General features: G+C 56.2%; 6 protein-coding genes across 6 annotated transcripts; 3 read left to right on the forward strand and 3 right to left on the reverse strand.

Moving 5' to 3' along the window:
- Positions 1–73: 73 nt before the first annotated feature.
- PpBr36_02115 (uncharacterized protein) lies at positions 74–1,399 on the reverse strand (the record flags this gene model as incomplete). The annotated part of the gene is made up of 1 exon (XM_029889298.1): positions 74–1,399. The coding sequence occupies one exon, from the start codon at positions 1,397–1,399 to the stop codon at positions 74–76; it is 1,326 nt and encodes a 441-aa protein (XP_029752341.1).
- On the forward strand, positions 543–937 carry PpBr36_02116 (uncharacterized protein; the record flags this gene model as incomplete). The annotated part of the gene is given in 2 exon segments (XM_029889299.1): positions 543–704; positions 722–937. 2 exon segments carry the CDS (start codon positions 543–545, stop codon positions 935–937), a joined length of 378 nt encoding a protein of 125 aa, XP_029752338.1.
- Positions 1,400–2,187: 788 nt separating the features above from the next.
- PpBr36_02117 (uncharacterized protein) lies at positions 2,188–7,908 on the forward strand (the record flags this gene model as incomplete). The annotated part of the gene is made up of 6 exons (XM_029889300.1): positions 2,188–3,373; positions 3,890–4,015; positions 4,084–5,411; positions 5,727–6,830; positions 6,930–7,484; positions 7,543–7,908. 6 exons carry the CDS (start codon positions 2,188–2,190, stop codon positions 7,906–7,908), a joined length of 4,665 nt encoding a protein of 1,554 aa, XP_029752339.1.
- PpBr36_02118 (uncharacterized protein) lies at positions 5,700–8,378 on the reverse strand (the record flags this gene model as incomplete). The annotated part of the gene is made up of 1 exon (XM_029889301.1): positions 5,700–8,378. One exon carries the CDS (start codon positions 8,376–8,378, stop codon positions 5,700–5,702), a length of 2,679 nt encoding a protein of 892 aa, XP_029752347.1.
- Positions 8,379–9,754: 1,376 nt separating this feature from the next.
- Positions 9,755–9,955, forward strand: PpBr36_02119 (uncharacterized protein; the record flags this gene model as incomplete). The annotated part of the gene is made up of 1 exon (XM_029889302.1): positions 9,755–9,955. One exon carries the CDS (start codon positions 9,755–9,757, stop codon positions 9,953–9,955), a length of 201 nt encoding a protein of 66 aa, XP_029752348.1.
- A 1,576-nt stretch (positions 9,956–11,531) lies between these two features.
- Positions 11,532–14,027, reverse strand: PpBr36_02120 (uncharacterized protein; the record flags this gene model as incomplete). Its single annotated transcript, XM_029889303.1, has 4 exons — positions 11,532–11,817; positions 11,882–13,320; positions 13,383–13,815; positions 13,876–14,027. 4 exons carry the CDS (start codon positions 14,025–14,027, stop codon positions 11,532–11,534), a joined length of 2,310 nt encoding a protein of 769 aa, XP_029751242.1.
- Positions 14,028–14,570: the final 543 nt, after the last annotated feature.

Here is a 14,570-nt window from a genome sequence, read left to right on the forward strand (position 1 = left end):
TAATTTCCAAAACTATTGCAAATATTATTCAAGAATTTTAACGATGTTTACCAACAACCGTCATCAAGACGGTCTATAAGTGTGGGAAATACATTGACCAAGGAATATGCACAAACACAGTAGCATCCACACGTCTCAGCTGCAAAAAACCTTCGAGCACTTGATACAACCTGGCCACGCCATACAAAACTGCTATAGGCGCGATCGTCCAGAATTCCCAAGCGAGTGGCAATTCGATGGCCTTTCTTGGCGCCGGTGCGGCTTTCTCCTGCTCCCTGCTGCTTTGCAAATCAAGTATAGCCAGCTTCTGCGGATTGACCATTAAAAGATACAGACGACGCCACCGTCCAAGCCGCACCCACGACGCGGCCGTCTCGGCGACCCAAAAGAGGGCTGTAACCAGGAACAGGATCAGGCTCGAGGCGCGCCAGAGAATCTGCTCGGCCCGGGACGGAAACTCGAAATCCCAAGCCGCAAGGTGCAGGCCCGTGAACACCAGGGTCGCGAGGCAGACTAGGTACTCCTGTGCGCCGTAGGGGTCCATGGGGAAGCGGTCGTTTGGTATCCGCTGCAGGGGCCGCTCGGTGGGCAGGACGGGCATGCGCATAAAGGGCTGGACGTTGAGGGCCCAGCCGGGCCCGTTCTCGTCGACAAAGTCGAGCGGCGTCGTGTCCCACGGTCGACGGCCCGTGATCTCTGCCAGGGTGTGCGGGGAGCACAGGCGTATTGGGTGGCGGACGTCGACGGGCTTATGCAGCCACGTGTAGGCGGTCATGAGCGAGCAGACGACGATGGCGAGCGTGTTGAGCTCCAGCGTCGTCAGCACGAGGCCCTGCGCCGCCCGCGCGATGCACTCCACCACGAGGTAGCTAATTTGTATCGAGGTGATGAGCTTGGCAAGGCGGTCCTGCTTGGATTTGTCGTTGACCTCTTCTGAAGTCGTCAAGGGGTATGCAAGGTGCTTGTTGACGACGAGCCAATGCAGCTGCTTCGCGTTGAGGGGGAACGAGATGCTTGAGTTGTTGTCTTGGGGATCCGGCGCCGTCTCGAGCACGAAGCCGCCCATGTCGGCAAAGAAGGCCAGCCGCATTGTCCACCCTTGATGGCCTGAGTTGCGAAAGGCGGCGAGCGAGTGCCGAGCCCGAGACCATTGGCCAGCAGCATAGGTAAGCACGATCTCGGGGCCCAGGATGGCCAGGATCATCCACAGCAGTCGACGGCGGAACAGGACGAACCACGTGTCGGTAGGTGCCGGGACGTTGAGGCAGAGCAGTGTCCATACGCAGAGGAAAGTAGTGGCAATGCATGTCCAGACAACCTTCCAGGTGCCGCGTAGTGCTGGCTCCTCAACCCACCCAGGGACGGTACCGTCTTCCTGGACGGGTATCTGATGGCTCATGAGTGAGGAAGTTGAGGCATGGCGAGAATGAATTCCTGTTGGAAGGGCGAGGCTTAGAGGAAGAAGGACCATCAAGGAGAGGGCACCAGCGAGCTTGGGAAGCAAATACATGGCTCAAAACGGCATAACTGTTTCAACGAGGCATGGAAACACCCTCGAATTCACTCATGATATATGATGCGCGATGTTCGCAGTATTTCTGAGGAATCCGACTACGGCGCCGAGATATAAACGTTGCGCAGCTGCAGGCCTTTCCCAGCATCCGACATGCCAACAGCGTCTGCGGCGGTTATGCAATGCAAGTTGGACCGACCATCCGGCCTCGGAAAAGACCCTAAAACATATGATCGATGAAGAGTTTACGCGACGTATAAATAGCAGACCCGTTGTCGGCATGGACAGCGCTTCAGTCGGGCGCCTATCTCGAGGATAGAATTGGCCTCCCTCTACGTGTGGAGCAAGTAACTCTGGTCCAGCCAGGGGCTGTCCAGACCTGAGTCAAGGTGCTAACAGGGGGGCCTTACAGGGGCCCCCACAGGGGCTCATATGGCCGCACACGCCAAGACAGCAGAGGCGAACAACCAACAACAACCACATACGGTGCAGTCGCTAAGCGCCCGCGGGTCAACTTTGTAGTTTGGATTATCCACAACTGAAGGCGGGGGAATTCATTGCCCACCAGTTTCGCTCACTCGCTACTATCTACATATCCCCCACACCACAAACGTTGCGCTGACAAGGTACATTCATAATGTTGTAAATCCAGCGACTTCTTACAAACTCTCAAAATGGACCTTTCGCCTCTTTGGACGACTTTGTACGTCTTGGCAGGCATCTTGGGATCATACATTGCGTTTGTTGCCCTCCTCACGATACCTGCCTGCCAGAATCAGGTCATCTACCTCAACGCTGTCACGCTGACATGGTTCAAGAATGTGTCAATTCCTGAGCAATGGGGTTTCCTTCACAACCAAGTGACGCCCTTTACCCTCAAAACGCCAGATGGCGAGACTCTGCACGCTTGGCACATCTTACCGCTGGGCCTGTATGAGCAACATGAGCATGAACTCGTCAAGGAACCCGAGGGAATGGCTCCAAATATCACCACTCGCCTATCTTTTCGGCTACTGCGCGACGACCCTGAGGCTCTTCTGGTGCTCTACTTTCACGGAGCAGCCGGCACTCTTGCCTCGGGTTTCCGCCCACCCTGCTACCGTGCTCTTTCGGCCACTTCACCCTCCAAAATCCACGTTGTTGCCATCGACTACCGGGGCTTTGGCTCCAGCAGCGGAAGCCCTTCGGAAACAGGCTTGCTCACCGACGCCTTGACCCTGGCCTCCTGGGCCGCAGACACAGCCGGCATCCCGCCCTCGCGGATCGTCCTCTTTGGCCAGTCGCTGGGCACCGCCGTCGCCATATCCCTGGCGCACCACCTCGCACTGAGGCCGACGGATCCCGTGTTTTTCAAGGGCATGGTCCTGGTGGCCCCCTTTGCAGACGTCGAGCTGCTGACGGCCACGTACCGTGTAGCGGGCACGATCCCGCTCCTCAGCCCGGTCGCGCGCTTTCCGCGGCTGCTGGCACTGCTGAACAAGTTCATCATGTCCAAGTGGCGAAGCAGAGAAAAGCTCGCCAGCCTGATCAAAAGGGCCGAGGAGGAAGGCGGCGGTACGGGGCGGAGGTATCACATCGACATCATGCACGCCGAGGACGACTACGACATACCCTGGTCGCACAGCGAGCACCTCTACCACGCGGCCGTAGATGCGGCCAGGGCCGGCGGCGGCGGCGTCTCGTTTGAGGAGCTGGATAGAGAGAAGGGCGCGACCAGGCGTGCTTTGGGCGCTGGCGGGTGGGTGGCTTCTCACGAGACGGCGAGGGGGTTGGTGAGGGAGCACATTCTAAAGCACGGGCTGCACGACGTCATCATGTCGTTTCCGGTGATTGGGCTGGCTATCGCAAGGGCGTTTCGGGGTGTGTAAAAACTACATTTCATAGTATAGTATAGTATAGCACTTGAGCCGAATCAATTCGGAACTCCTATCCGAGATCCTACCCGAGATCCTGGCCGGCAGGGTCTCGGGCGGATGCCGATAGGAGGAGACGGCATGCAGAGAATATATACAAGGTATGCCACCGACAACCGGCAGGTAGCATTGCAGGACAAAAGGCAAGTTAGCTAACTCAATGTGGGGGTACTTGTCGTTGGATAGCTGGAATGCAGCCAGACTAACGTACGCCAAGAACCCAATGGTCAGTCTCGCCAATGGAAATACAGCTACTATATCTCCGTGGAGTATGGAATTGGTGGAGTGCAGTTTGCAAACGGAGATATAGAAGGAGGGGAGCCCGGTGGGATGATGGTAAGAGTGATGTGGCTTTTCGACTACTTGGAACTGGTTTGGTGTTGTAGGGAAACCGAGCATTCATTATTTACTCGCATTTCCCCCCCGGAGTCGGTCAACACCTAGTCTAGTCTACACAATCTAGTCTGGTCTGGTCTAGATATTACAGCCATGCATTCGGCCACGGCCCTCACAGCACTGGCAACGCTCGCCAGCAGCGCCTTGGCCGAGACCATTCACGGCGTCGTGGTCTACAGCCGACATGGCGACCGTGAGCACACCACTTTTTTCAGTCGAACTGATACCGAGTTCACCCTGCTCACAACCATGAAAACACAGGCACCACCAAACACTACGGCTCCCAGATGCTGACGGACTTGGGCGCCCAGCAAAACTTCCAGGTCGGCAGCGCCTACCGCAGCCGATACCTGACCCCGGGCTCTCCGCAGCACATTGCCGGCATCTCTACGGACAAGTACGTGCCCGGGCAGGTCTACGCCAGCGCCCCCGACCAGAGCATCCTCCTCGACACGGCCACGGCGTTCCTGCAGGGCCTGTACCCGCCACTGGTCGGGCGCGTCGACGACTCGGTGGCCAGCGCGACGCTCAAAAACGGCAGCAGGAGCGTGGCGCCGCTCGGCGGCTACCAGTACGTGGTGCTGCACGGCAAGAGCGCCGACTCGCCCGACGCCGTCTGGATCAAGGGCGACGACGGCTGCCCGACCAACGCGGCGGCCGCCAAGTCCTTCTTCCAGAGCGAGCAGTTTGCCCAGACGGACCGCGCCACGAGGGGATTTTACGCCAGGTTCTACGACGTGCTGGCCGGCGGCGTCCACGACCTGAAGCGCGACGACATGACGTACCGCAACGCCTACGACATCTTCGACCTGGTCAACGTGGCGCGCATCCACAACGCCTCGTCGCCCGCCCGCAACGTCTCGGACCCGGACCTGCTACAGCTGCGCACCCTGGCCGACTCGGCCGAGTTCGGCTACAACTTCAACGCGTCGCAGCCCTCGCGCAACATCCACGGCCGCACCCTGGCCGCGGGCCTGCTGCGCCAGCTCAGCCAGACAGTCGCCACCAAGGCCGCGCTCAAGTTCTCGCTGCTGGCCGGCAGCTACGACACGTTCCAGTCCTTCTTCGGCACCGCCGGTCTGACCGGCCTCTCGGACGACTTCTTCGGCCTGCCGGACTACGCCTCCACCATGGCGTTTGAGCTGTTCAGCAACGGCGACGGCAACGAGGACGACGACGACGACCCGGCTGCTCCCTTGCCCGCGGACGAGTCGCTGCGCGTGCGCTTCCTCTTCCGCAACGGCACCGACGGCGCCTTTGACGCCTTCCCGCTGTTCGGGTCCGGCGAGGAGTCGCTGTCCTGGCCGCACTTCGCCCGCGAGATGGAGAGCCGCTCCATCGCCACGACCGCCGAGTGGTGCGGCGCCTGCGAGAGCAAAATGTCCTTTTGTGCCGCGTTCAACGGCGACGGCGGCAGTGTTGCCTCGGGCTCGCGGGCCGGCGGCTGGTCGGGCATGTCCAACGCCGTGGCCGGCGTCGTTGGGGCGTTGGTCGCGCTCGCCGTCGCGGGCTTGGTCGGCGGCGTGGTGTTTTTGGTTTCGAGGAGGCGCAGGTCCAAGACGGTGGTTACCGAGGTGCGCAGTGACAAGGTGAGCGAAAAGGGTTCCGTGGTTTGAAAAACTTCATGATAGGCACAAAAAACAAACCCGTAGGTCGAGATTTTGAAGTTGAAAAAAATGGTATTGAAAATTGTTGTAATAACACTAGATATTACCACAAGGATTATACAAAGGAGAATGTCGTCAATATCCCCGGTATCCCCGGTCCCAGTTTCATTCTATTCTAAGAACATGTTTTCTTTTTTTTTTTTTTTTTTTTTTTTTTTTTTGGTCTTGTTTCATTTTATACTCGACCTCTTTTCTCATCAAAACAATACTTCACACCATCCTCTCCGCGCTACTAAGCTTGGAGGCACTCGCTCCAGGCGGCGGCGGGCTGGGGCTGCCCACGATGGGCCTCTCCTCGCCCTCGCCGACGTCGCGCTCCTGTATGGCCTCGCGCCGCGACCAGAACCTCCGCGACGGGTGCTGGCCGAGGCTGTGGAGGCTGCCGCGCGTGGTGGTGCGCTCGATGCCCGGCGACGAGGGCGAGTGCACCGCCGGCTGGATGGTGTGCTCCGCCGCCCGGATGCTCTGCAGGCGTGCGAGCTGCGCGCTCGTGTCGTGCCGGCGGCTCCCGTAGACGTCCTGGAACATGTCCGGCCCGTGGTCTATCACCACCGACGGGCCGCGGCGGCGCCGGACCGACGTAGTCGACTGCGAGGCCCCGGTGGACACGCCCGTCGACTGCTGCTGCTGTTGTTGTTGTTGTTGTTGGTGCTGCTGCTGCAGCTGCTGCTGGCGTTCTTGGTCCGCCGTGTGGATGCTCAGGGATGGGAACGGTACGACGGGGCTGGTGGCCGTGCCGTCCTGGCTCGGCTGGCTCTGCGGCTGCTCCGGCCGCGGCGTGACGTAGGTGGTGGCTGGCTCAAACGCCGGCGGCGGGACGCTGGTCCAGTAGAAGGGCAGGTCCCTGGTGCCTCCGGGCTGCTGCTTCCTCGGGCCCTCGATGCCCAGCAGTGCCATCTGGCGCATCAGCTCGCCGGCGAAGCGGTTGTGGCGCTGCAGGCGCAGCAGCTCGTTTTGGAAGCTGGACTTGTGGAAGAAGACGAAGCTGAGCGTGACCGAGTACACCTCGTCGATGGTGCTGACCTCGGTGATGATGCGGGGCCCGTAGTCGCGCTTGTTCTCCAGCACAAAGTCGGTCATGCGGTCGCGCAGCTCCTCGATGACCTCGTTGGTGGTACCGAACCGGACCTTGAGCACGATCGGGTCCGCGAGGCCGTTGGACCGCCGCTGGTTGAGGATGAAGAGGTTGTTGAGCAGCGAGTTGGGCGCCTGCACGACGTGGCCCTGCATCTTCTTGAACTCGGTGTAGAGCAGCGAGATCTCCTGGACGTAGTAGTCGTCACCCGTCATCATGTCGCCGGTGTTGCCGTACACGCGCACGCGGTCTCCGACGTCGAACGGGTGCTTGACAAAGACGAAGATGATGGACTGGAGGAACTCCTGCGCCGTCGCCTGCAGCATCCACGCCAGACCCAGAACCGTGGTTCCTGCCGACCCTAGAGCAGCCGCAGCGGAGCCCGAGATGATGGAGACAAAGACGATGATGGCAATGACCAGGACGATAAACATAAAGACCTTGTCGAGCTTCTTGATGACCGAGTCCAGATCCTTGAGGGACGCAGCAATGGCCTTCTTCTCGAGGTGGATCTCGTTGCAGACCAGCTCCAGCTCCTGCATCGACACGTCGCCGTTGAGATCCTTGTCAAAGACGCCCAGACACGCCTCGGCGTCTTCGGTGTTATCAAAGACCTTTTGGAAGTCCTCGAGCGTCAGGGTCTCGTTTCCGGGCGTGACAAAAGTCCGGAAGATCATCCTGCCCAGCGTGAAGCTGGTAGGAGTCGAACGCAGCAGCTCCGCCACCACCTTTTGCGGGTGGTTCTCGTCCAGGATCTTGCGGCCGGTAAAGTCGCCGGCGACCCTGTTGGCGACGTTGCCGACGCGGGTGAAGGCGTCTCGGGCGTTCCGCTGCAGCGCCTGCATGGGCGTCCTCGCCCCGGTCGCAGGGCTCTGGCCGTTGGGGCTCCACTCCTCCTCCTGCTCGATCATGGTGCGCGAGTACGTGTAGAGCGAGACCAGGTACAGTATGTCCCGCTTGTTGGCCTCGATGCGGTAGGCATACGTGCGGCGGTGGAACGAGTTGGCGATCCACTGGATCAAGATCTTTTCGATAAAGTTGAGCGCCGCCAGCACAAAGAGCGCAATGATGACCTTGAAAACCACGTCGATCCACGAGACAAAAGGCTTGTCCCTCGGTCTGCCCATGTCCAGGGTCGGCCCATACGAAACGAGCACCGCCAGCATCCAAATGAACAAGGCCGTGTGCAGCTCGAGGCCTCTGCCGACATCAAGCCACTTCTTGTGGTTGTTGGAGCCGACCAGCTTGGCGCACCACTTGAACAGATACGGCATGATGGCGCACAGGAACCGCGAAGCCCAGAGTGTGCCCCATAGGATCTGGAGCCAGATGCCGAACCAGTAGAGCTCCACGCCTCCCTCACCTCCCACGCGCGGCTGTCTCTCATCCTCCAACGCGAGCCTGTCGATGAGGATGGGAGCCAACAGGATCGCGGCCACAGGCATCCAGTAGACAAGGTAACGGATCACGCGAGGAAACTTTTTAATCTTGAGCCACGCCTTGGTGGCCAGCGTCGGTGGCTCCTGGTTCTGAACCGGGCCGGCATGCTGCTCCTTCTCGTCAATCTGCTCGTTGAATGCGTCTTCTGGTATCGGTGATGGTGCCCGGCGCCGGTTATGTATCGAAGTCCTTGAGTGAGACTCTTGCTCATGCGTCGTAACGAGCCTCTCGGCCCGGAGAAGTTCGAGGTCATCTGTCAGACGGCTCGTGTATTCCCTTGATTCATCCTCGTGAAGGGTAGCTTGGTCAGGAGCTAGCCGGTCAGGGTCCGGCATCTTTTCATTGTAGGTGTTGTGTCTATCTGGTGTGGTCATTGTTGCCAGCTGTCGGTGGGATAACCCATCCGTTCAAGTCGTCTTGAAGTGAGTGATTGGTGAGGAATAAATCACACCAAACGCGATGAGGGGCACAACAAACGCGTTGTACCCAAGACCGTCAGCAAGAAAAAAAAAATCTGGAGAGCCGAGGATATGGAGCCACTCCAGGTTGTTTATCTAGGCACCGCAGTTCTGGACGTAAGCAGGTCCAGGTAGTTGCTCAGTAATAGCCTCTCAGTCGTCGAAAATGGCGAGGTCGACAATAAAAAGCCAGATTCTGGGTTGCCAGGAGCTGATACCCCTTTGCGTCATAAAAAAAAAGGGAAAAAAGAAGACCAAAGTCTGGATAACTCGATCGATTACTAAAAAAGACTGAAAATCAACAGAAAACAGAGCGAAGTAGTGCAAGCTAAACCTTGCAGGGACGGATCTTGACAACAAAACGAGTGACAGTTCTGATCAGCGATCAGAAAGGATCAAGCCGGATAAGTCGGATAAAAAATATAAGAACAGTCGAGACAAACGCCAACCGGTAACTTTACCAGAACGCGCAATCGAAAATGGAGAAAAAGGAGGTACAGCAAAGCGCTTTATCAGCTTGGATGCAGATCCTTTCCAAGTACTCAGTTTCCAATACCGTGTCTCTCACGTTGTGATCCAGATATCTCCTGCATTCCCAGTGGAGAATGGGTGACCAAGATGGCGAGGGCCAGGTCAGAAACCAGGGAAAAGATTTGTGGTTCCTCCGTCTTGTCATTATCAATTGGCGGTTGAACTTGCAGCTGAGTTTGCTGACTATGGCCCTGTTTGCCCTCTTCCAAGGCAAAAACTGCCGTCCCAAGGGCCTTGGACCCACGTCATCTTGTTGTCCGTCTTGGGTTTTTTTTTCTTTGTTTCTTACCTTTGCACTCTGCCATATCTTTTTACCCCTTGACCAAGCATTTAGATGCAACGCAGGCGCGCTCCAGAAAGGCTAGGCGTGTGTTGTCCTATGCAGTAGGTTCACAAAAAAAAGAAAAGAGTAAATGGGGTTTTCATCTTCAGCCCAAACTCGCACCGTGAAACGGACGCGTACTGTATGTACAGCACAAGCCCTAAACACAAGCGTTGGACCAACGATGCAAGGAATCGAAACGTATCGGACCGAGTGGGAACAAGGAGACACGAAAAAAAAGAATAAAGTCAATTAGCAAGCTGGCCAAGCAAAGTGAATTATGATGGATGAATTCCTACGGAGTTCTTTGGGAGCAAGACTGTATAAACAGCACAGTATAGTCCATTACAGTACTCCATCCATCCTTGCGCCTTCGCCTTCATAACCAATCCGTGGGGGTTGTCTGTCGCCTTACCGAAATTTCGCACGATTGGACCCAATGGTGGGGGCGTTAATTTCGTCATCAGTGGACCGGCCCCTTTTTCCTAGGCGGCTTGGCATCGAAAAGCCACAGATTGCCGCGGGCCTGGGCGGCTGTCTGTCCGTCCACCGGCAAATGGCCCTCGCTTGCCCTGCCATCGCTTCCCAAATATTGCCTCTGTCTGGACCAGGAACCATAATCCGGATGCCCTGGAATTAACTGAGGCGAAGCAGCTGCATGCAATATCGACAAGACCAAAACCCTGACCGAAAACGCAAATGTCCAAGGGAACCGGTCAATTGGTTCCTGATTTACCGTTTCCAAACACGAATGCCTATCCAAAGTTTCAACTGACAACAACCAGTCAAATCTTGTTTCCCTGCCTGTCTATCGGCTAGCCACTGGCCTGTTGGGACGGGGAAGCTCCGATGCGCCGCTAAAACCCCCCGTGCAAGTAGTGCTGCAGAGATGGATATCTTGGTCAAAGTCAAGAGTCAAGAGTCAAAGTCAAAGGATCGTCTCTGCCCCCTCTCAGGTCGTTCAATTTAGCAACATGCGGTGATTTACTGTAACAAACTATAAGCAGGCCAAGCGCCCCAAGCATAACAAAATAGGCCATATCTAATCACGCCGTGTCATGTAATCGCTGCAAACCAGTCAGGAATCGTACGTCGCAAACTTCCAAGCCGCCGGCACAGCCGCCAAAAATAAAAGTCACCACCCACAAATAATTCAATCCCCGAGCCGTCGTCTCCGGGGCTCGTCAACAATATCCCTTGGCCACAAAAAGGGAAAAGCATGGTCAACACCGTGACAATATCTCGTGTCCCGCCATCCCCGAGACCAGTATTTGCATCTTCCCACCCGTGTTAGAGCAAGCGAGCGGAGCCGGGGCCACACCCGGAAAGAATAATTTACTGGGTAGGTCTCTCGGGTCTGGACCACGGTAATCGCACGCCCCTATAGGCTATTTTTGGTTTTAGCCCGGGTTGCAGACTCGGATTCCAGAACGTCAATCACCAGTCCTCAGGATATCAAAAGTAAACCAGGGACCATCCTCGGCCGTCTTGCCCACCTTTTTATTTGTCCTATCAACTTTTCCGACAGGCTTCCCATGGCCCCAGACAGTGAACAAGGTTGAGACGGACAAGACTGACTACCCACCCACCCAGTGCCAACACTGACCAGTGGTCGGTGCGAGGCTCAGCACCAATGCCACTCTCAAAATAAGGGGTTCTTATGCAACTATGCCGACGCCCTTCTCAGAATAATGCACATACCGGTACTACTATAATACCTTGGGTACTTCAGTAGATACTTCGACCCTACAAATCACATGCTGTTATCAATCAACGTGTTAACGTTGACCTTACTGGGTAGATATGGTCAACTATGTGTCAGTGACCCACCGTTCGAAGTTAGCGCCGTTGACAGCTCGGCTCTACAAACCATGACGTCGCTCAGATTTACTATGAGCCCTGTACGTCTATTAGTCGTTTCCAGTTACGACATGCAGAAACGCGGTCAAGAGGCAATCGAATCAGTCTTTTGTGTGTAATCTTTGTTTTTTTTTTCTCCGTTGTGCTTTTCCTATCCACAACGCCTCAGTCGCAGTTTGGCCTAGATTAAGCTTGATCCCGGTCACACACTTGGCCCCTTGTACTTGACCAATGAGGCTGCGCGCTGCCCTTATCTCAGGTAACGCAGATGCAACCAAGTGCTGATCCAAGCCTAGCCGCCGCTACAATCACCATCAAACCGAGTGCACCCAGCTGCAACCACCCCTCGACGAATCTTACTTTCTTAACTCCAGATACTTGGTAGCCGTCTCCCATGTTCCTTTGGCAGCAGCGCTGAGCTCCTTGTCAGGGAGCGTCTTCAGGGCACCAGCAATCGCCTCAAAGAACGCATAGAAGATGCCCATGTCTTCTTCAAAGTCCGTAGAGTGCGGCACGTATTCTGCTGGGAATGTCTCCATGCGCTGGCGCCGCACCTCAGGCGGTTCACCTACTTGCACCTCGTCCAGCAGTGTTTTGACCGCAATACCAAATGCAATGTCGGGATTTTGTGTGAACGGGAGGCTATAATGTGCATCAAATCAGTGACCGCCGAATTGCCAACATGTTCTACCCTTCAAGGACTTACCGGTTGCCAATCTCCCATGAATCATCCCTCTCACGCTTCGCCTGTGCATACATAAACATCGATGCAACAATCGCCTCGACAAGGTCACGGTCTGCCTCCCTGACCGTGGACGCCAGCGAGCGGAACACAAGCAAACTCTTGTTCAAAGGTCCCGTGTATCCAGTTGGGGCGTGGCGCAACTTGAGCAATGTCGCAACGCGGCTCAAAAGTAGTAGACTGCCCTTGTCATCCTCTGATCCGTTCAACGGCAGACCGTGGGACTCATCCTGGGGCGCCTTGGTGTGAAGTACACCAAACCTGATCATCTCAAAGGCCACCAGCAGCTGCTCGTAGAGACCCTCAAAGTCGGGATGTTCCTTGGCCACTGGCTCAATGGCCTGGAGTGCATGGGCCAGTGTTTGGCCCCAGGGCGTCAGTTCGTGCGAGTCCGAAACGTAGCCGCGCAGGTGAAGGAAGCGCCAGATTGTGACCGATACGATCACGTCTGCAGAGTCAAGCGACGCACCCTTGATCCTATCCTTGGTTGATGTCGCGCTGACGAGATCTGGGTTCTTGAGCGAAAGGACCTCAAAGGCAATGGATCCAGATTCTGGCTTGGGAAAGAGTGATTTGAGTTTGCTGTCCGTAATGAGCCAGCTTGCGGTCCTGATTCCGGGAGAAGGCTGCACGTTTCGGTGGTTGACGTTGTAGGTGAATTTATCGTCGAACCACACCTTCATCGCCACGTCGCGGAATCCGATGCCACGGTTCAGACGCGGGATCAAGAGGCTGAGAGTCATCTCCTTTACAGGAACCAATGACTTGGTCACAAGGTTCCGGTACTCCTCCGAAACGTTACCGTCGATTGTTGGTAGCACGGTGATTTTGCTGTGTGTTATCCAGCTGAGCATCCGCGGGCCAATCAGGCCGGTGTTGAGGTAGTGGAATAGTTCTGCGGGTAGCTGAAGGCCCAAATACTCGTGGTTGTCTTTGGTAAGCTTGTCGTAGTCATACACCGTCACGGCGCCGTCTTCTGCGATATAAATGAAGTGAGCCACGGCCATCTTTGCCTTGGAGTACTTGTCAAGCCAGTTAGGGTCGTGGGACTTTAAGATGTCGCTGAAAGAGTGGCAAGCCGAGGCAACAGACTTCTCTGACGCCCGCAACATGTTGATGGCATCGACCACGTTCTGCCTACGGGGCACAGGCAAAACGCTGCCGTCCTGCAATGGGGGAAAGGGAGGCAAGAACGAGGTTCCAACCATCAATAGAGCGTCTGCAAAAGTGTTGTCGCCAATGCCGAGCTGCTTGATGATGTTTCGCTTAGAGATGGCTGTTGCTGTCTTGTTGGTCCAGTCTATCGAACGAATGATCATGTCTTTGATGGGGTAAAGCAAAAGTTCTTGCGGACCCATGATACCGGCGCATTGGTCTGAATCGATCATGTCCAAATATGCAATCTATCTCGGGTTAGACTTGAGTCCCCGTGCTCATGGATACCGGCTAGGAGGCTGAGACATACCTGGGCAGCTGCATTATAGGGCGCAACCAGGAAGTGCAGGTCCAAATCCTTCAGTATTTTCTGGAGCATCCTGTACAGGTTCTGAATTATGAAGGCGCCATTGTGGTTGCCAAACGAGTTGACCGCCTCCTGCGCCTGTCCATTAACGTACAGCTCCCAGGCCTGCGTTGACTTCTCGATGGACTTGCGACCCCGGCTTGTTATGACCTCATCTTGTCCCATCATGGACTGGCCGTCGAAGATGAAGAACGGTGTAACATTGTGAGCCTTCCAGTTCGCCAGGTCTTCCCGGATGTGGTTGTCAAGCCCATTCATACCGCCCAAAGCCGTCAGGAGAGGTTCTCGCGTGGGCGGGGTGTGCAGCAAGTACTGAAGGTAGTACGTGGCGTCGATGGCGATGGAGCAGTCCTCGAGCTCAGCGACATTGTGAACCCTGGCGCAAAGTCAACATCGAGAAGAGGAACCCGACACCAGAAAGGGCAGGGGAACTCACGTCGCTTGGCCGTTGATGTACTCATCCTCAACGAGGGATGCTGACGTAAAAGTTAGCCGCTGTTGCGAAACCAAGTTGCAGTGCCAGCCAGCACTGGCTAGGCCTTCTGAAAGACCCTGGCTGATGTAGGTATGGGCCTTCAAGACACCCATGTTGAAGACCCCTTTATGCGCGATCACGAAATGAGAGGAAACGAGACTGCGGCGAAGAGCTACCCAAGGAGTACCAGTTGCTCCATATAGCTGGGCTCAATGCGTGAGCGGGTGGAGAGGGAATCGGAGCTGGGCCATGATGCGCGCAGGTTCAGAGAGGCAGAGGCGCCTGTTTGTCGCGGGTGCCTTGGCCATCAGATAGTTTGCGCGTGGCATCTTCGAGGGGTCTGAGGAAGGAGTGTGCAGGCATCGGCTTGGGTGTGACTGGGCGCAGAGCCAGATGCAATAACATTACTGTTTTGCAAAGGGAGAAGGTGGAAGGGACACTCACAAGGCATGGTGACGTTGGTTTCGCCTAGCTTCCTTCACCCTCCACCAAGTTTCCCAGCTATGGCTCGTGGCACCGTTACCGACCGAAACCAAAAGAAAAAGAAAGAGGCGGATCTCAAGGCGGGGAGTACGAATCGGCCGTTGAAGAGAATGCGGGCAATTTCAGCTAGTTGTACTGCTGGAAGTCGATGGGCGGCAGGGACAGGGACGTCA

The sequence above is a fragment of the Pyricularia pennisetigena genome, chromosome 2 (genome assembly GCF_004337985.1).
Source record: "Pyricularia pennisetigena strain Br36 chromosome 2, whole genome shotgun sequence".
Taxonomy (NCBI): domain Eukaryota; kingdom Fungi; phylum Ascomycota; class Sordariomycetes; order Magnaporthales; family Pyriculariaceae; genus Pyricularia; species Pyricularia pennisetigena.